The sequence below is a fragment of the Capricornis sumatraensis genome, chromosome 20 (genome assembly GCF_032405125.1).
Source record: "Capricornis sumatraensis isolate serow.1 chromosome 20, serow.2, whole genome shotgun sequence".
Lineage (NCBI taxonomy): Eukaryota > Metazoa > Chordata > Mammalia > Artiodactyla > Bovidae > Capricornis > Capricornis sumatraensis.
The window spans coordinates 27,966,302-27,988,759 of record NC_091088.1 but is presented as its reverse complement, the minus strand read 5'-3'; the positions used below and the strand labels follow the sequence as shown (position 1 = coordinate 27,988,759).

The following is a 22,458-nucleotide window of genomic DNA, read 5'->3' as shown; positions in this document are numbered from 1 at the left end:
TTGGAAGAAAAGTTATGACCAACCTAGATAGCATGTTGAAAAGCAGAGACATTACTTTGCCAACAAAGGTCCGTCTAGTCAAGGTTTTTCCTGTGGTCATGTATGGATGTGAGAGTTGGACTGTGAAGAAAGCTGAGTGCTGAAGAATTGATGCTTTTCAACTGTGGTGTTGGAGAAGACTCTTGAGAGTCCCTTGGACTACAAGGAGATCCAACCAGTCCATTCTGAAGGAGCTCAGCCCTGGGATTTCTTTGGAAGGAATGATGCTAAAGCTGAAACTCCAGCACTTTGGCCACCTCATGCGAAGAGTTGACTCATTGGAAAACACTCTGATGCTGGAAGGGGTTGGGGGCAGGAGGAAAAGGGGACGACAGAGGATGAGATGGCTGGATGGCATCACGGACTCAATGGACGCGAGTCTGAGTGAACTCCGGGAGTTGGTGGTGGACAGAGAGGCCTGGCATGCTGCGATTCATGGGGTCACAAAGAATCGGACACGACTGAGCAACTGAACTGAACTGAATCTTTGAAGCATCACAGTTTTAACTTTGATAAAGTCCAAATCATCTATTTTTTCTTTGATAGCTTATGCTTTTGGCATCATATCTTTAAAAAAAATTTCCTACTCTAAGAATCACATACTGATAAGTAATTATTCACCAAGGTTAACTAAAATAAAGCAAAACAAAAAGTGCAGAATAGTGTGCAGGCTACTAGTTATGTAAGATTTTTTAAAAATTATCATTAAATACATATGTGTTTGCTTACATATTTATTAAATATCACTGAAAGGATAAAAAATATCTGATAATATTGGTTGCCTCTGGGGAAGAGGAGCTGGTTGGGTGAGGAGAGGCTTATATCAACTGTACAATTCAGATACTTTTTGAGTTTTGAACCATTTGAGTAACTACCTATTCAAAATATAATTATACATAACATTTAAATTTAGAAAAAACAGATATTCTGTGTTGAATCCCAAGACATTCTATCACAACCAGAAAAAAAAAACAAAACTAAAATCGAAAAAAGATTGAGAGTCATCAGACATAACCTAATCACATTTTTGCAACCAAAATCTGAATAGATTTCTCCTGAGTAACTAAAATGAATTTCAGAACATCATTTCCTTAAAACAATCTGCTTCCTACCCATTGTGAATAGGCAGAAAATAGCAAATCATTTTGTTTGGCACAGAAAAGAGGTCAAATTTAATACTGCATGAGGGAAAGGTCATTTGTAGAACAAGTAAGGCTATAAAGTTGCATGGATTTTCTCCATATATATTTAAGGAAACAGCAATGTCAACTATAGTGATGGGGAAAAAAATCTTTTCCCTCTTCTGGTACTGAAAACAGTAAGATGAAATTAAAAGTTTTAAATAAGATAAAAACAAAGTCCTGCCACATTATCCTATTTTATTTTCATTGAGTGTGATTCTTCATCCACACACAGCTGTAATCAATATATACATAGCAACGTATATGCTGTTTTTCACTGTTTGTACATAAGTATTCCAAACTTCCATTTGCAATGCTGCTCAATGAGGTGATGATATTAACAATTTAATTAGTGAGTCACGTAATATAAAGGTGTTAAGGTTTTATCCATCTTTTCACTACTATTAATCATGCCAGGCAAATAGTTTTTTATATATACTTCTTTTGAATTTTTTCCTAGGTTTGAGATCAAAAATATTATTCAATATCTTTACCATACCATAAAAATATTCATGGTGCTTTAGACACATCCCAATATAGCTTTCCAAAAAGTATGCCGATTAGAAAAACTAACAGAAGTGCATTAATGTACAGTTTCACTGTAACTTCACCAGCACTGAATATTATCATTTTTGACTTTTGGTAGAAGTACAAAGTTAACCTTAAAATGATAATTTTTTTAAAAAAGACTACATTTAACTTTAAGATAATTTTTGAAGCCTGTATATAGAGGATCACGCAAAACAGAGTGAGCAAACTTTTTCTTAAAAAAAGGACAGATAGTAGATATTTTAGGCTTGCAGGTCATAAGGTCTGTGTTCAACTACTCAGCTCTGCCACTGTAGCTCCAAAGCAGCCATAAACAATACGTAAGCATGGCTGGGTTCCAATAAAACTTTATTTATAAAAACAGCTGGCTGGCCCACAGACCATAGCGTGTGCTGACCATGATCTACAATATAGAAAGCAGGATAGTCACATCATTCACATTGTAGGTATCTATCAGTAAAATATCATAAGCTTCAACTAAAGTAGAGATAAAAGATGCAGGTTTGGGATTATATTTTTATCCTAAGAGCATCACTGTACATCTCCATTTCTTTTTTTTTTTTTTAATAAATAAAGTAATGCTCAAAATTTTCCCTAAAACTAGAAGACACAAATAAACAGCTATAACTAAACAGAGAAAGCTAAACCTCAGGACATTTTTATAGCACTGCCACTTTAGCAAAGTTGGTCATCTAGGAAAAAAGGAAGTAAGACCAGAGGTGTCCTTTAAAAACGCAGTCTAAAGGGCTCCTTTTGGGAACTTCGGAGTACGTTTTTATTGTAGGAGGTGGGGAAGGAAAGATGCCCTTATCTCTTACAAGTTTTAATCCCAAATTTCCATTTGTCTGCTGGACCTCTCCACTTGGCAGCTCTAACTCAGACTGTTTGAAAGTGAACTATATTCTTTCCCTAGTGTCTTAGAACTACCTGCTTACAGTAATGTCATTTCCAAATCACCCAGACTTGCAACCTCAGAGTCACCCAAGAGCCTGGCACACGACAAGCATAGTAAAGAGATGGTTAGTGTGTTCATGCATTTGCTTGTTCACCCATTCATTCATTCGCCCACTCATTCACTCTTACATTCCCTCCTCCACTGCATTCAGTTGCCAAGTCTGTCACTACATTTCCTGCATTAGTCAAGGAAATGTCTTCTTTTCTCCTGTTGCCACTACTTTAGTTCAGACTAACAGGTTTAATTGATGTCTTTATCATTTTCATCTTCCAAAAGATATCTCCAATATGTCAATACTGCAATAAATAAATCATTGATAACCCCCATCTACCAACCAATTTTGGAGTAGGAAATGGCAACCCACTCCAGTATTCTTGCCTGGGGAATCCTATGGACAGAGAAGCCTGGCAGGCTACAGTCCATGAGGTCTCAAGAGTCAGACACAACTGAGTGACTTTCAGTTCACCAACCAATTTAAGTTCGTGAAAGTGAAAGTGTTAGTTGCTCAGTCAAGTCCAACTCTTTGTGACCCCACTGACTGTGGCCTGCCAGGCTTTTCTGTCCATGGAATTCTCCAGGCAATAATAGTGGAGTGGGTTGCCATTCCCTTTTCCAGGAGATCTTTCTGACCCAGGGACTGAACATGGGTCTCCTGAATTGCAGGCAGATTCATTACTGTCTAAGCCACCAGGAAATCCCCTAATTTAAGTTTCAGTTCAGTTCAGTTCAGTTCAGTCACTCAGTCGTGTCCGACTCTGCAACCCCATGAATCGCAGCACGCCAGGCCTCCCTGTCCATCACCAACTCCAAACACACCTAATATCCAAGATCTTTCACAATCTGGTCCCATTCAGGAATCAGCCTTTATCTGCTAACACTCCTTTCCTGGTAATCCTTGGATTCAAAGTTGAGCCATTCAATATTCCCCTTGTATCCCCATCCCAAACCAATTACAATATTTCCACCTGAGTCCTCATCCCATTAGCTGACCTCAACTGTCCTAAAATTCCCTAATCCCTACACATTCAAGTCTTACACATCTACCTGTCAGGTCACTCAGGAAGTCTTACGCTGTTTTGCTACTCTCTGTTCTGTACTTTACCTCCTCTTAGACGGGAAGCATCTTAAGGATACCACACGTGTCAACTACTGCTATTCGCAAGTGTCTAAAAGAATACCTTGAACACTGGAAAGCTCAACAGAAGTTTGCAGAATGGATGATAGAACTAAAATCACTTCCCTTCTTCTGAGTAGTAGCTTTCAGTCAATAGCAACTCTTCCAATTAAGATTTGTTGATGACATAAATTCTCTTGCTTTACTGTGTTCATTCCAGTGTATCAACAGAGACAGTATCGCCTTCCACACAGAGTTTTGGTTGTTCTTGTCTCCCACTAGCTTTTCATCAGGATAATTGAAAAAGGCAGTAATAGTAATAGCAGTAGTAATAGCAGTAGCAACAGCAGTAGTGGAGGTAGGAGCGATTTAATATGTATGTATAGCAGCTAACATTCTTTGCAGGCATACTCTGTATCAGCCACTGTTCTAAAACACTCACACATATTAACTCATTTAATCCTCATAAGAACACTCTGAATTAGATATGATTGTTATCCTTATCAAATACATTTTCCCAAACTTCTTATTCATCATTTTACACTAGCCCTCTCGGCACAGCACTAATCACCTTGTTCACTCTTCCAGATTGAATTAGGAAAGATGCAAAGATATGTGTAAGTAGCCACACACTCAAAAGAATTCTTGAAAAGTTCTGACTAGAAAGACAGATGTCTATACCATCTTGTATTATACAAAAATGAAATCTTTGTTGCACAACACAAAGCACACGTAAGATGCTCGATAACTGCTTGCTCACTTCTTTTTGCCTTCCTTCACTCCTCCCTTCACCTTCCTTCCTCTTCCCTCCTTTCCTTTGTCCCTTGCCTCCTCCCTCCCTTCCTTCCTTTCTTCCTGTCTTCTTTTCTAATAGAACTTACTTTTAGGTCTCTAAGATAAATTATTTGTGTGTTTGTCTATTTAATATTTGCCTCTCAAACTGAAAAGCTAGTTCAGCAAAACTAGTGGGCATACCCGTCAAGCTGATGGCTCTCTCTCTCTGTCTCTCAAGCCTTTAGTGCTGCTGGACACAGAACAGGCCCTCGAATATTTAGATGAATGATTGAATGGAAGAAATAAGAAAGGGAGATAAGGAGGAAGGGGGGAGGAGGGAATGCTTGATGGGCTTGCTGGCATCTTGACTTAAACAGACACATGCCTTCTCAGCCACCGAGCAGCTTGACCAGTCTACCAGGAAAGCTACTTAATTACCAGCACACATGACATTGCCTTATAGACTATAGTATCAGGACTAGAAAGGTTGTGTGTCTGTGTTTCCTTAATACTTTATTTTATCCCTTCTGCCCAACTTTCTCACACTGGTCCCCCTGTAGTATGGTGAAAAGTCAAGCTATAAAAGCAAAGCATAGATAACAAGTTTGGATACGAGGTCAACTTTTCATGATCATCCTCCCTGCTCTCTACAACTCTTCCTAAGTAAGCACACACAACACCCCAGGTGACTCCTAAGGGCTTCCCTCATCTTAACTTTCTATTCAGAACTAGTCTAATCAGCTGACTATCAGCCACTGCTAGTGGTGGCAGAATTCAGCAGCCAAGCATGGGTTAGAACCCGACTGGGGAGTTCAGAAATTCCCTGGCCCCACTGTGAGTGTCTCTTTAATTTACATTCACACGCCCAGAAGCCTGACCCAAAAGTTAATGGGAATGTAAATTCTCAACCCTCTGAGCCCAGTTACAACTAACACATGCACAAGCACACAGATCTACCCAATTTCATTCCAGTCACCACCTTGACCTTGACCTTGACCTTGACAGGTACCAACACTTTAGAAAATCTCCAACCAGCAACACCTGCCAAGGGCCTCTCTTGCAGGCATGTTTTCCAAGAAACACAACTCGGAGGAAGCAAAACAGACTTAGCCCAGGCTGTGAAGACACTTTTTAACAACTGGATTCAACACAACTCAAAGCTCAAAAAGCAAGTAAACAGAGGCTAATGTCTAGTTAGATGGAAGCAATTTTCCTATCAAATAGTCTTCCAAAGTTCTATGATAAATTGCTCATGCAACCACTTCTGTCACATCCAGTTAAGTTTGAGTCACATTTTTATTTACACTTACCTCTGCCACTCGGTGGGTGGAACTAAAGCGAGGTGGTAAACCAGCCAAAACACAGTGTTGGTGGGTGGCATTGAGATCATCTGCAGGAAAAATACCAAAAATTAAAGGAAAAAAGCATCCACCACGCACTTAGCAGTCACTAAATAGTATTTAAATTACAAAGTAAACAGTAAATCCATCATTCAAGAAGAATGACAAGAACCAAAAATATAACAATTACTTTGTATAATCTAAACTATTTTTTGCAAGTAGGATGACTTTATATAGAGAGATAAATAGATATAGATAGATATACATATATGTGTGCGTATATATATATATATATATATATATATATATATATATATACAGTCATATGGTATAAAACCATTGTGGTGTAAAGCCATCAAAAAGCATGACACTTTCAATAGAGAAAGGGGATGTGATTAATAATTACTTTACGACAACAGGCGTAAACCAGCACTGTACTTAGCCAACAGGCTATATGGTTACACTACTTACCTGTAGTCTTATGATACCCACTCACCACTATTTATGGGTTGAACTTCTTTCTCTTTTTCATTATACATCTAATTCTACTCATGCTTTATGAATAAGCCAAAATTCTTTCGTATTATTTGGAATTGAACATCTTTCATCTGAAAATCTGCCTCTTTCCCTCCTGAATCAAAGTATCAATTTTGCCCTAACAATTTTCCAGGCAGCAAACCAACCAACTCAGCACGTTGCAACGCTTTGGCTCTCAGAACAGAATTCAAGCCTACAGATTCATGACCCAAGAATGGAGTAGGTGGTGAATTCATCAGCTAAAGAATATGCCTGAAACCACATGCAATGGGAGAAAAATCAATGGCCAAGTTCTTGTGTAGTCTATGAAATGATGCCACATGTGAGGCAAAAATCTGTATCACCTCTGCTTGGAGCATTGCTTCTATTCCTGTTAATAAGAAGAGAACCAGACTGTCCCTGGCAACACATGACTTCCTACATAAGCAACAAAGACTTCTTAGGAAGATACCAAGAAAGACAATGATTTAAACTAGGAGGCAAAGACAAACTACATGTCAGCAAAAACAACCTATAAAATTTCCTCTAAACATAAGAGAGGAAACACAAAATGCCAATGGCAGGACATTTGTTTATGGACATTAGGGGGTAGCCATGACAAGCTTCCCGGGTGGCAAAGAATTCATCAGCCAACGCAGGAGACACAGGCAACACAGGTTCAATCCCTGGGTGGGGACGATCCTCTGGAGGAGGAAATGGCAACCCACTCTAGTATTCTTGCCTGGAAAATCCCATGGACAGAGGAGCCTGGTGGGCTACAGTCCATGGGGTCACAAAGAGGCAGACACGACTAAGTGACTGAGCACTGAGAATGATGACAAGGTTGACCTTCTTGCCTTATACAGCTATAAAACACAGGAAGACAGAGCATGATATAACCCCAAACACAAGAGAAATTAAACAGGTGAGTCCTACAAGTGCCTGGCTTTCTAGCTGCAAACAGTTTCAAAGCCACAGAGTAAGCAGGCAGAAGTCAGAATTCTGAGTGTTCAGCTCTCCTTCCTGCTGAGTTGTGAAGACAAAAAGTAGGAAGACCAGGGAGCAGAGATTTGTAAGGCAGAATACTGCAACAGAAGAGCTTGCGCAGGGCGCGATCAAGGAGACATCCCAAGAAGGGTTCCTTCCACTCTGACTCCACACTGAACTGTGCATATGTGAATGAAAACTTGCCCCAGGCAGGGAAAGAAGCTCCAGAACGTTGTAGGAAAAGAAGCTCCAGAAACCTCAGACTCATCTTAGGCCAGGAACACTGTGTTCTCAGCGGCCAGAATGGCTCCTACTACCTGAGACAATAATAGATAGAGTCTTTGTGTTTGTGTCTTCAGTCGCTCAGTCATGACCAACTCTTCGCGACCCCATGGACTGTAGCCCACCAGGCTCCTTTGTCCATGGGATTCTCCAGGCAAGAATACTGGAGCGGATTGCCATTTCCTACACCAGGGGATCTTTTCAACCCAGGGAACTAACCGGTGTCTCTTGCATCTTCTGTATTTGCAGGTGGATTCTTCACCACTGCGCTGCCTGGCAAGGCCCAGATAAGAGTTTACAAAAGCATAATCTTAGTAGAAAGGTTAAACAAGTCCTATATTAAAGGCTGCCCAAGATCCACCTAAAAGCTTAAAAGCAAGCCTCAAAAGAATCCAACTTATTCCAAATAATTTAATTACTCACTAGAGCAAAGTCCAACACTACTTAAAAGAGTATAACAAAATCAGACACCAATAAATAAAATTGGCCATAACCAGCATTCACCCAAAAAGTAACAGAAATAAAAGACATACGGTACAATAGATAACTAATGAGAACCTACCAGACAGCATAAGGAATTCTACTCAATGCTTAGTGGTGACCTAAATGGGAAAGGAATATATATATATATATATAACTGATAAACTGATTCACTTTGCTGTACAGTAGAAACTAACATATTGTAAAGCAATTATCCTCCAATTTAAAAAATTAAAATTAAATTTAAAAAAAATTTTTTTAAGTGTGGCTTAAGACCTGAAGAGGACTGGATGACACTTCTCTCTTCAATTTGCCCTCTGAGGATTTCAGTTAAGGACACACCTGAGAATTTCTAGTTGATCTGAACTATTTTGTCTGAAGGGGGATTCAAAGCCAAACAAAAACAAAAAGCAGGGGCTGGAGGAGTTTCCTGAGGCCAGATGCCCATAAAGGATTGAAACAATTTCTAAGAAATATATAGATGCCATTCTCACCTATCCAAATAAAAGCCTCATTGCTCCCCAGCTATTAACAGTGGGCTCTGAAGATATCACAGCTCAGTTCAGTTCAGTTCAGTTCAGTCGCTCAGTCGTGTCTGACTCTTTGCGACCCCATGAATTGCAGCACATCAGGCTTCCCTGTCCATCACCAACTCCCGGAGTTCACTCACACTCACATCCATCAAGTCGGTGATGCCATCCAGCCATCTCATCCTCTGTCGTCCCCTTTTCCTCCTGCCCCCAATCCCTCCCAGCATCAGAGTCTTTTCCAATGAGTCCACTCTTCGAATGGAGGGAGAAAATCATCTTAACGGACAGATTTCTTTAGAGCTTTTGTTCCACTGAGGGGCAACTCAAAGGCACTTAAAAAGGCAGGCCAAGTGGCAAACACAACATTAGAAGTAATAGTCCAGGGTGTGGACCTTTATTTAAATCCTTGGCAACTCTCTAATCAAACAACTCTTTTGAAATTGCTCCCAAATGTTTCTAATCCTTTACGACTTTTAGAAAGAACCCTGTATTTTCACTGTAGGACTTCTAATTTGTCTAAAACTCTAAATCTATGAATGTGGCTCAAATCTCATGGATTGTACATCCCAAAGGATATACAAAAGATGTCCCTAGCTTTAAAGACTAATCCTAATAATTTTTAGAAAGAAAACATCAAAGAATGCCTATTTGCCAGAGTTATCTTAGAAAATAGCTAAAAAACTGACTATACTCGGGAGCAATCAGAGTTTGTAGAATTTATTCAACAAAACAAATGGAAAAAGAGCTCTCACTCTTTGCAGGCTAAATGCTGTGTGCTCTATCAGTGGAAAGAGAGAACTCTGGACATTCACTGTAGCATGAAATCTCATTTCATATATAAGAGACCACAGATGCAAAGGCATAATTTACGCTAGGGTGATCAGTTCATGCCCAGTACTTTCCTGGCTTTAATACGGAAGTCCCAAATCCTGAGATTCTCTCCCCCACCCAGACAGACTGGGACAGCTGGTCACCCTAAATTTAACCCAGCCCTTATTTTCTTGGTTTTGTTGACCAGTGTGTCACCAGGGGCTACTGCATCCCCAAATTTCTTAAAGTAACAATCAGGAGCTTTGCTAAAGGCACTCCAGAGCTAAATAAGCCCAATACTGAAATCCAATCTTCCCAGTTTCACACAATCACTGAAGCTTTTCATTCTTACTCACCTGTCCATTCTCATCCCTCAATCTTAATATTTATGACCTTATTTTTCCTAGATGTGGGGACATCCATGACTGAGAACATTTTCAGAATTTAATAGCCAATGAAAGGGGGGAGGGGAGTATTCCTGATGAGACGACAGTAGAGACTCAGACCTCTACCTACCCCGTTCCTAGATTCTCAATGAGACGATCAAAGAAATATCAAAAGAATGAAGATTGCTTTCAGTGCTCAATATCAGGGAAAGGTGCTCAATATGCCAGAAATTACAAGGAACTCTGCTGGATACAATATAAGTGGAATGAGATTAAAGAAAGGTAGCATTGTACTATAAATCAATTACACTTCAATTAGAAAAAGACACCAGGACTTCCCTGGCAGTCCAGTGGTTAAGATCTCCCCTTCCAAGGCAGGGGGTAAGGGTTCGAAGCCCAGTCCAAAAGCTGCCAGTGTTTGCTCATACTGTGACCATCCATATCACCCAAAGACAAAAGCAAGTTATTCAGTGCCCTCCAGTTTATCAAGTCTTTCATCTGACCCTGCAAAGATACATTTTCTTCCTTCCTCCTTCAAGTGAAGTATTTAGCCAGGAACCTATACTAAGTTTTCACAGAACCAATCTTAACACCAAGTTGCCTCTTAGCTGGTGCTAGTCTTCTTTCTATAAGGAAAAACAGACAAGGAAAAAATTACTAGACTCGGGCAAAATTACTATAGTTCTAAGGAAAGGAACCAGTTTGACAGAAACTGCCTCTTCTGAAACAGTGTTACTCAAATGGTCAGAAAAAATTTGCATAAAAGTCTCAATTTTTCAAGAAGCCGCTTGATTCAAGAAGGCACTGCACCTGTAAAAATGGGGCAAAGTAATCATGAAGATGGAACAGCATGAAATCAGGAAAGGCTGCTTGGAGCTGATTTGTTTTTTTAGTAAGTATGGCTTCATTTAAAACAATAAGAGCTTGACTACACAACAGAATGCATGCTGCAGAAAAATCAAATTACCCAAGTGAATGGGAACTCAAGAAATTCTCCCAGAACTCGGAGGAAAAACAAAAATTAGTGACAGAAAAAGATAAGAGATGAGGGGCAGATTAAGCCAAAAGAGATAGAACAGGAATCTTAGAAAGCAGAAAACAGAGCAATGAAAGAATAAGCAAAGAAATAACAGAATATTTTCCGAAGTTGTAAAAAGGCCTGAGTCTGTACTATAAAATGGCTAACCAAGTGCATAAACATTTTCCATTCAAAAATTAAAGATAAAATATGAAAAATGTCCAAAGAAAAAGCACAACTTGCTATAATAGGATCAAAATGGAAATGATTTCAGGTATCTCCTTAACATCAAATATTAGAGGTCAAGGGAACAATATCTATAGAGCTTTAAGGTGGAAACCTCCTTACTCAAGATTCCTATAGCCATTAAAGGAGATATGAATACATGTAGGTATAGTAAGTCACACTCAAAATAATGCAAAGACTCAGAAAACACACTACCACCATTTCCCTATCATTAGCCTTCATTAAACAGTTAGAACCTGTACTTTAGCTGACAAGATGGCAATCAAAATAATGAAAACCACAATATAAGCAGACTATCAGTGAACATAAAAGTTGTTACATAATTTTAATATGGCTATTTAATTCAATGCTAGTATAATTAGTGAGCTTCCATGGTGGCTCAATGGTAAAGAATCTGCCTGCCACTGTAGGAGACCCCAGTTCAATCCCTGGGTCGGGAGGATTCCCTGGAGAAGGGAATGGCAACCCTGGAAAACCCCATGGACAGAGGAGTCTGGTAGACTACAGTTCATGGGATCACAAAGAGTTGGACATGACTTAGTGACTAAATAACATAATTAATAATAAATGAAAGTAAGTACACTTCATCTAAAAATTTTTCTATATTAAAATTTATTTTAGGGACTTCCCTGGTGGGCCAGTGGTTAAGACCTTAGGCTTCCAATGCAAGAAGCATGGGTTTGATCCCTGGTTCAGGAACTAAGATCCCACATGCTGTGCAGCAGGGTCCAAAAATTAAAAAAAAAAAATTTTTAAGAATTGTTTAAAAAAATCTAAGTCAAAAATTTAAAAGAGTATGTTTTTCTTTCAATGCCCAGTAAAAGAACAGCAGAGCTGAATAAAGTAAGCATCAAAATGCATGTCAATAACATGTCAACAGAAAAATGGGCAAAAGATGATCAGCTAATAAACAGTAATAGAAAGAAGAATACAAATGGCCATGAAACATGGGAAGTGTTCAACATCATCAACAATGAAGTGTACTTCAGAACAATAGCATGTTATTTTCACCCATTAAATTGGGGAAAACACTTTTAAATTGTAATGCCTGGTGTTGCCTAGGGTGCAATAGGTAGGTTGGTAAAAGGAACTGATAAACACATTTCATATGCTGTAGGTAGAAGGTAAACTGAGAACATTCTGAAGAACAGTCTAACCATTCAATATGTACAGTCTTTACATATCAACACTCTCATCCTTACTCAGGTGGCTCACTTCTAGTAACTCTTCCTAGAGAAATAACTATAGGTGCAGACAAAGATTAGGTACAAAGATGTTCACCAGAGAGATATATTTGATACCAAGGCACTGGTAATAAACGGCATGACAAAAGTAGAGGACTCCTATTTAAGCCATTTTTAAAAAATCACATTTTCGAGGAATATTTAATAAGGAAAAATATTCAAGATATACAAGTATTGGAGAAAAAAGACATAAAACTATTGGGAAAAAAAACAAGATATAAAACATTATTGTTGTTGTTGCTGTTGCTCAGTTGCATCCGACTCTGTGACCCCATGGACTGTAGCACACCAGGCTTCCCTATCCTTCACTATGTCCTGGAGTTTGCTCAAACCCATATCCATTGAGTTGGTAATACCATCCAACCATCTCATCCTCTGTTGTTCCCTTCTCCTCGTGCCTTCAATCTTTCCTAGCATCAAGATCTTTCCTAACGAGTAGGCTCTTCACATCAGGTGGCTAAAGTACTGGAGCTTCAGCTTCAGCATCAGTCCTTTCAATGAATATTCAAGCTTGATTTCCTTTAGGATTGACTGGTTTGATCTCCTTGCAGTCCAAGGGACTCTCAAGTGTCTTTGCTAGCATCACAAATCGAAGGCATCAATTATTTAACACTCAGCCTTCTTTATGGTCCAACTCTCACATCCATACATGACTACTGGAAAAACTTTAGCTTTGACCATGTTCACCTTTGCCGGCAAAGTGATGTCTCTGCTTTTTAATACACTGTCTAGGTTTGATAACTTTCCTTCCAAGGAGCAAGCATCTTTTAATTCCATGGCTGCAGTCACCATCTGCAGTGATTTTGGAGTCCAAGAAAATAAAGAGTGTTGCTGTTTCCATTGTTTCCCACCTATTTGCCATGAAGTGATGGGACCGGATGCCATGATCTCAGTTTTTTGAATGCTGAGTTTTAAGCCAGTTTTTTCACTCTCCTCTTTCACCTTCATCAAGAAGCTCTTAAGTTCCACTTCACTCTCTGCCATTAGAGTGGCATCATCTGCATATCTGAGATTGTTGATATTTCTCCCAGCAATCTTGATTCCAGTTTGCGATTCATTCAGCTTGGCATTTCACATGATGTACTCTGCATATAAGTTAAATAAGGAAGGTGACAATATACAGGCTTGATGCACTCCTTTCTCAATTTTGAACCAGTCAAGTGTTCCACGTCCAGTTCCAACTGTTGCTTCTTGACTTACATACAGGATTCTCGGGAGACAGGTAAGGTGGTCTGGTATTCCCAAACATATCTAATATATTAATTTTCTAAACATTGTATCTAATATGCTATTAATATCATATTAAAATTATATCTAATACCATATAATCTGATATTAATTTCCCATACTTAGGAAAACATTTTCTCAGGTATAGGAAAAAAATGCTAGAAGGAATCACATCAAATAGTTAAGAATGTTTCTATCTCTATGTGGTCATATTATATGATGTATTTTTGTTATCCAATTTACACTTTCTTATAGTTTACAAATTCTTTATAGTGTGCATCAATTCTAAGCATTTTTAGCATCTCTGAATTTAGAGCACATCTTAAAATTGATAGTATGTTCTGAGGGGAGTTTATTCAGATATTTACATTTGGCGGGGTGGGTCTTCACCGCTGCACACAGGCTTTCTCTAGTTGCAGTGCATGGGCTACTCACTGCGGTGGCTTCTCTGTTGCAGAGCACAGACTCTGGGGTGCAGAGTTAAGTAGCTTCAGCTCATGGATTTAGCAGTTGTGGCTCATGGGCTCTAGAGCGCAGGCTTCGCAGTTGTGGCACAGAGGCTTGGGTGCCCTGCAGAATGTGGGATTTTCCTGGACCAGGGATGGAACCCATGTCCCCTGCACTGAAAGGTGGATCCTTAACCATGGAACCTCCAGGGAAGTCCTTCACAGCATCTTTGACTGGCTAGCATACATTATTACTTTTGTACTTAACAACAGAAAATAAAACAGGAAGTATGATGATTTTTTTAAATGCAAAAGGGAATGCTCAATGAAGAGGCCTCAGAAAAGAGATATTCATTCCCCAAACAGAAATGAAAGAACACTGCAATCAGTAAGGGCAAGAAGAGCTTTGGTCCGTTTTATACATCTTTTGCAGTATAATTTTCCAGAGGACTGAAACCTCTTTCATAGAAACAGGTAAAGAGGTGAAGATGACCTCAGGGTACACACCTTTCTCCTTCTTTGTTTTCTGAGATTAACTCTTATGGAATGTTTAGTTTATTGTTGGGCTGAGAAAAGAATACATTCTTGAGGTTAATCATTCATTCTTGATTTCTAAATCAGCAAAAGGAACTTTAATCCCACTTTAGGAAGGGCTGCCTTTTCTCATCCTGGTAGCAACTCTTCCCATGAGACAGAAGGGCAGAGGGGATCATGAGAATGGAGAGATGAGAAGGTTGGGTTAACTGAAAACTTGAATGAAGTCTCTTCTCTTCCCACTTTGAATATACAAAGCCACTGCTCCAGTGAACTCCAGGCCCCAGAACTTCCAAGTAAAGCGAATGAATGAAACTGAAGTAAGCCACTTGAACTTTTCAGTTCTGTTCCTTCAAATACCTTTTGACTACTTTCTTTAGTCACTCCTATTTCAATATCTGATTTTCCATTGGCAATTGAAGATAGTTTTTTTTTTTTTTAAAAAAAGGCAAAAGTGTTAGTTGCTCAGTCATATTCAACTCTTTGTGTCTCCAAGGACTATAGCCTACCAGGCTCTTCTGTCCATGTAATTCTCCAGGCAAGAATAGTGGAGTGCGTTGCCATTCCCTTCTCAAGGGCACCTTCCTGACCCAGGGATTGAACCCTGGTCTCCTGCATTGCGGGCAGATTCTTTACCATCTGAGCCCCCACAGAAACCCAAGATAAGGTTTCTGGCTAATACTTAGGGAGGAAATAAGGCTGTTCTCTCCAGATACTTGGCAAGTTCCTATCCTGTACAAGGCACTAAGTGCCGTGTACAGTACAAAAATATATTTAATAGTGGCTCTGAAAAACCTTAGCTCCAATAGGTAAGACTTCTATATCAATTGCTACAGTCTGGAGGGGAAAGAGAGTTAAGGCAATCACAGTGAATGGCTGGTGTCACTGTCACTGTGGCTATTAAATTTTTTTAATGTCAACCCTAAATAGGTGAGTTATACGTGTACCTAGAATGAAGGAGAAAATATAACAAGGTGGAGGGAACAATATGAAAATGTAAGGGGAAAGAGTTATGCCAGGATCAGTTTTAGGACAAAGTCACTATAATAAGTGACAATAATTTGTAACTTTTTAAAATTTGTAGGAAATTTCCTGGCACTTTTGATGCCATCGCCAGAAATCATTAGAGAACTAAGATCCTGAAAGCCTCGAACTGTGTCCAAAAAAAAAAGTTGAAATGTTTATTGGGCCTAGAAGAATTATTCCACAGAGACAGTTTAATGGGGGTATAGTGCCACCACGATAGTGGCGGTGGCTTAGTCGCCAAATCATGTCCAACTCTTGCAACCCCAGGGACTGTAGCCTGCCAGGCTCCTCTGTCCATGGGATTCTCTAGGCAAGAATACTGGAGAGGGTTGCCATTTCCTTCTCCAGGACATTTTCCCCACCCAGGGATCAAACTTGCGTCTCCTTCGTCTCCTGCATTGCAGGTGGATTCTTTACCACTGAGCCACCAAGGAAGCCCAACGAGGACATAATCTGCTTGAAATCTGCTGCAGGAACTGACTGATTCAAGAAAGGCAGATTCATTCCTGGTCTAGTCCTGAGCTCAGTCAACAAAAATCAACTAAATAAATACATTTTTTTAAAGGTTTCACTCATGGTCATTCTCCCACTGTTTTTACAGAAGGAGCAAAGAGCACACACAGTATATGCAATCAAATTAAAAGCCTGAAAAATTCCTTCCCATAGCCTGCACTTTTATGAATTCTGCTGTAGAGATAACACAATAGCCAAAGAGGGCATAGTAAGACTGCCAGCCAGGGACTTCCCTGGAGGTCCAGGAGTTAAGAATGCACCTTCCAATGCAGGGGACTCCATTCGATCCCTGGCTAGGGAACTAAGATCTCACATGCTGTGGGGCAACGAAGCCCAAGCTCCACAACCAGAGAGCCAACACTGCAGTGAAGAGCCAGCGAGGCAAAGAAAGATCCCACAAAAGCAAATAAATAAGTATTAAAAAAGAGACAGAGAGAGAGACTGCCACTCAATGGGGAACAGTCCACCTACCCAATCCGTATGGAGAATTATCTCAATACCGCATGACTGATTGAATGAACCGTAAGAGATTAAAAAGGTCTTCATAATTCACAGTAATATATTCATCCTCAGCTTTAAAAGAAAAAACACATAGGCACTTTTTTTTTTTTTACCTTTGATGGTGTTGTTATTAAAAAAAATGTGAAAGAGAATGTACAGATTGATCCAGACACTGTGTCATTTGGAAAATTCTATGATGCCACATCGTTATCTGGATTAGTTATGAGGAAGTAAAGCATGGGTCACTGAAGGAATCGACTGTCATGGAAGATTCTAAAAGCTGTCTCTAGAGATCCCAGAATATAAGATGAATGGCCATCTGTTTTGGCAGGGGTCTTCAAAACCTTTTCCAGCCAGGAGCTTTTAAGGATAGAATAAATATTTCCTTTTGCCCATACTGCCATGAATGAAGAGGAATTTCACTCATTGATTCAATATTTATTAAAGCACCTACCATGTTCAAAGTACTATGGTAGGTCCTAGAGAGGGTACACATTTTAGGGAATCTAAAATATAGTAGTCAGAAGGCATTTTTAGAAAATTCCAGAAAAAGAATGAAGACACAGGACCTGAGTGACAACGGAATTCTCCTAGGAGTGCAATGAGAAGCAATCTCAGTATAAGAGTGTCAGATGGGTTTGAAGAAGGCAGTGTTTATCAAAACATTAAATAAGTAGTATGATACAACATCTGTTAGCAGCCAGCACCATAGCATGATTCTCCAGGCAGTAAAAGCAGAGAAAGGCGGGGATGAACTCCAGGGGGAGAGGGAGAACTGACCAGCAAGAAAGCCACAGCTCAAACACAAAACCACCTAAATAATGGAGCACGATCCTGAGCTTTTGATGAGGTCTGAAACTTGACCTGACACTTGCAACATGTTCTTTCAACTGATGTACGTTTAGTGATTACAGTGGATGAGATCTTCTACGTATGAGTCCACTCACTCCATTTGGTTCTACAATTAATAACACACACATAAGCACTGTTAATATACACTGTACACTGTCAATATACAGAGAAAGCATGGTCCTCTTATCAAGATTACAGATGAGCCTGTAAACATACAGTTCAAAAATATGAAGGCAATGATATGGCTGAAATACCAGAAGTCAAGAGAGAGCATCTATGTCTTAGTATAAAGTTGATCAATTAAGAGAAAAAAAAAAAAACCCTTAAAAATAAACATAAACTGACAAAAGTTAGGAAGAGTGAGAGTGTAAGAGAGCCAATCCCACATTTTTCTTCATGAAAGACTGATAGGCCTTAAAGTTGTTAAATGAAAAAAACTGAAGTATTAAGGATATTTTAACTGTTAAGCAGGAAAGAATCGCCTAAAGACTAAAATGTGAATACAGTGAAAAGTAGTTACATCTAAGAAATGGAACTCGGGGGTAGGTGGCAAAGAGTTTTTCCCTTTTCATTTTAGATCAACCTCCACTGTTTAAATTTTTACTTCCTAGTACATATATTATTTTTATTATAATACCAACAATAATATGGATGAGGTACTGACATGAAAAAATCTCCAGGGCATATTATTAAGTTAAAAAAACTAAGTAGTATACACACACACACACACACACACACACACACACATATACATATATGTACATACTAACACACAATAAGTCCCCTACATACAAATGAGTTCTGTTCTGAAAGTACAATCTTAAGGCCAATTAGTTTGTAAGTCCAACAAAGCCTAGGTACTCAACTAACACAATACTGTACTGTCCCATTTGTGTTTTTTAAAAAAGCAGCTGTAACATAAGTATATCTACATAACTATTTATGTTAATGCTTATAAAAGGAACAGACAGAAGATAAGATACTTCCACATTTCATTCTACGCACTTCCATATTATCTGAATCCTTAACAGTGAGAATATATGTGTATTCATCTATTAGTTGGTCAACTAATATTCTTTTTTCCACATTTTTAAAGAAAAAGATTCTACAACGATATAATTAGTAGAGCTAGCATAGTTCCACAGAAGAAAGAATAGGTTTGGTCTCAGAAAAATCTGGACTTAAACATAAGCCTCACTAAATATGTCACCTTGAGCAAGTGATTTTACCTCTCTGAGCCTCAATTCCCTTTTTAAAAAGGGGTTTTATGGAGCTTTACGGAGATACAATTCACATACCTGCTTCCTGGTGCTGGTGGCTCAGGCGGTAAAGAATCCGCCTGCAGTGCAGGAGACCTGGGTTCGATCCCTGGATCGGGAAGATCCCCTGGAGCAGAAAATGGCAACCCACACCAGTATCCTTGCCTGGAGAATCCCATGGACAGAGGAGCCTGGCGGGCTACAGTCTATGGGGTCACAAAGAGTCGGACACGACTGAGCAACTAACATTTTCACTTTATGGAGCTTTACGGAGACACAATTCACATATCAAATAGTTCACTCATTGAAAATACACAACTCACTGCATTTTAGTGCATTCACAGAATTGTACAGGCATCACCAGCAACTAATTTGAGAGTATTTTCATACTCCTAAAAGAAACCATATACTGCCCACTAGCAGTCCATCCCCATCAATTTTCTTTTTCTGGGGGGGAAAAAAAAAGGTGACTAGAAGGGGACGATTACATACCTCACAGGTTTGTTATGAGAAATAAATAAAATGTATCAAAACCTCCAGCTCAGTGCCTGGCCCTCAGGAGGTACTCATCACACACACTTCAAGTAAAGTTCACAACAGAAATACTACAGAAATAAACAAAAAGACTAGATATAAGCAAGTGGCAGATCCTTCCAAGGACCTAGGAACACACTCAGGTTCCTACCCTCAGAGCCTATGACACCAGCCTTGTCCTCTCTCCAGTTTGTCTGAACACCAAAAAACCTGGTGTGTAAAGTACGTGTTAGCTGCTCAGTCGTGCCCAACTCTTTGCTATCCCATAGACTGCAGCCCGCCAGGCTCCTCTGTCCATGGGATTTCTCAGGCAAGAATACGAGAGTAGGCTGCCATTTCCTTCTCCAGGGGATCTTCCCTCCCCAGGGATCAAATCTGGGTCTCCTGCATTGCAGCAGATTCTTTACCATCTGAGCCACCAGGGATATCAAGTCAGAAACCCCAAGTTTGAAAATGTCAGAATTTAGGGGCATAAAAGTTTCAGGAGAGACACATCCTCAACCCTGCAAAAAAAAAAAAACAAGTGAATAGCAAGAAGCAGATACTGTGGTTGCTGAGCAGGGAAGGAGAACATGCCAAGTTCACACTGGACAAGCAGCTGAAACTATACTGTCATGTTTCTACTTTTCAGAGTGAAAACAAACATGACAGGTGCTCATTTGGCTGTTCAAGCACTTTCCACTTAAATGGCAATTCCTCAAGCTTACGACTGCAGCCTGAAGTTATAATTTACTACTGTTTCTGTATTATTCCCTTGCCTCGGCAGAAAGCAGAATGTAGCACCTACATTTCAAGACCCATGAGAGGTAATAAAGTATAATTATTTAGAATTTATGATTAAGCCATATATTAGAGGTCTTTTCTACTTCAGCTGGTCAGTCAGAGGTTGGAGGAGGGAGGGAAAGGGGTCAGAGGAAAAAATAACACAAGCCTTTTCCTTTGAACAAAAGGTCTAAGACAGGGCAGGACTGACGGACACCTGGAGGATTTACAAAGCTATCATGGTCTCCACATGAAGCCCCAGAAGAGCCTCAGTCAAGAGACTTTTAAACTCCTAGAGGCCCCTGTTCTTCCTGCTCACAGAGCTACAAACTCCAGCTCTACTGCTCGTGTTGACTCCCGAAATAGACGCATGGCACATTTTCAGGTTACATCACATCAAACGTTCACAGTGCACCGGGTCTTGCTGTTCTAAGCCATAGATATTTCAGAGAAGGTGAACCTCATCAAGGAGAAAACCACAGGTCAGGCTCTATAAGTAAACCCGACCCCCACTGAGGCAAGACTGCGGTTGCCACAGAGCTCTGATTCAACAATGGCCGGATGGCAACTTTTCCCAGCCGCAAGAATCAATCGGGGCGATTTCCCCTGCTTGTAGTTCCTCTATGTGGCTACAGAAATATATGCATGGAACGATCAGGTGCAAAGCTGACCAAGCTCAGGGCATAGAGTGGGGTAAGAACCCAGCACTCAGCACTCTTCTGTCACCCTCCCCGTCGTCACTGGTTCTCCAATACACCATGACCCAGGTCCCAATCTCCATAATGAGTCCCCATTGTTCAAGTTGTATTTCAGAAAGTGCTTTCCACAAACTTTCTCTTTTTAAAAAATGTTTTAAATTTCTTTTAATTTTTTTTTGTTGTTGTTGTTGCCCCATAGCATGTGAGAGCTTAGTTCCCCAACCAGGGATTGACTTGAATCCACGTCCCCTGCATTGGAAACTCAGTCTTAACCACTAGACCACCAGGGAAGTCTCTATACTTCTTTTTAAATTTCTTTTTAATTGGAGAATAACTGCTTTACAATGTTGTATTGGTTTCTGCCATATAACAAAGTGAATCAGCCAAACGTATACATGTGTCCCTCCGTCTTGAGTCTCCCTTCCACCCCTCTAGGTCATCACAGAGCACTGAGGTGACTCTATGTGCTATACAGCAACTTCCCACTAGCTATCTATTTTACACATGGTAGTGTATACATTTCCGAAGAAGGCAATGGCAACCCACTCCAGCACTCTTGCCTGGAAAATCCCATGGACGGAGGAGCCTGGTGGGCTGCAGTCCATGGGGTCACAAAGAGTTGGACACGACTGAGCGACTTCACTTTCACTTTTCACTTTCATGCATTGGAGAAGGAAATGGCAACCCACTCCAGTGTTCTTGCCTGGAGAATCCCAGGGACGGAGCCTGGTGGGCTGCCGTCTATGGGGTCGCACAGGGTCGGACACGACTGAGGCGACTTAGCAGCAACAGCAGCAGCAGTGTATACATTTCAGTGCTACTTTCTCAATTTATCGCAGCCTCTCCTTCCCTGTTGTGTCCACAAGTCCACTCTCTGCGTCTGCGTCTCTATTCCTGCCCTGCAAATAGGTCCCCTATACTTTTTTATTTGACTTCACAATAACCCTGGGAAGCAAGTGTCATGAAGCACCAGCTTTTCACTGGAGCCAGAGGCTCAGAGCAGTGTTAACAATGCACAGCCCACAGACAAGAGGGGAACCTGAGGGAACCTAGTCACCTGACCTTTCTATTATTCCACCCTAAACCTAAAAGTCACCTGGCCTTTCTATTATTCCACCCTAAACTGTTGGTGAGGGAACGCCAACCCAAAAAGGAGATACTGTGCATTTCAATTTATATTGCTGTTCTCTTTTTTGTTATGCAATTTTTACCTGGCAACTGCAGCTCTGAAATAGCTAATTGGTACAATAACAACATGTGAAAATGAGATGTAGTTGAATGTAAGGAAACAAAAGTAAAGAGAGCAGAAAGAACAGAGTCATGAAGAGTCATATGTGAAAAATAATAATAACAAAGGGGTGAGGGGAGGAGGTTTGTCCAAAACGTTTACCTAGCACTCACCTTTGTCCTGAACCATCCCACCTCTACACTCGGCTCCAGCTTAATGAACATGATTTGGATGATGTCCCTTGAACTGTATAATCGGTTCCACACAAAAAACAAACCTACAGTTTGTCTCTAAGCCCCTTTTAAGTCCCTAACTCCCTGGTTGCCTTCAGTCTATGGAAAACATCTGTGGCAAAGTAAATCATCCCATTCTGAGAAAGACCAGAGTGTACTTTTTTTTTCCTCTTCTCTAAGTGTGTTTTGAAGTC

General features: G+C 40.0%; 1 protein-coding gene across 1 annotated transcript in view; it reads right to left on the bottom strand.

The window, feature by feature from the left end:
* FTO (FTO alpha-ketoglutarate dependent dioxygenase) overlaps nucleotides 1-22,458 on the bottom strand; it is a 427,008-nt gene that overhangs the window by 253,483 nt on the left and 151,067 nt on the right. The window contains exon 5 of the mRNA XM_068991921.1: nucleotides 5,923-6,002. Within this exon, the coding sequence (XP_068848022.1) occupies nucleotides 5,923-6,002 (80 nt within the window). The remainder of the gene's footprint in view (nucleotides 1-5,922; nucleotides 6,003-22,458) is intronic.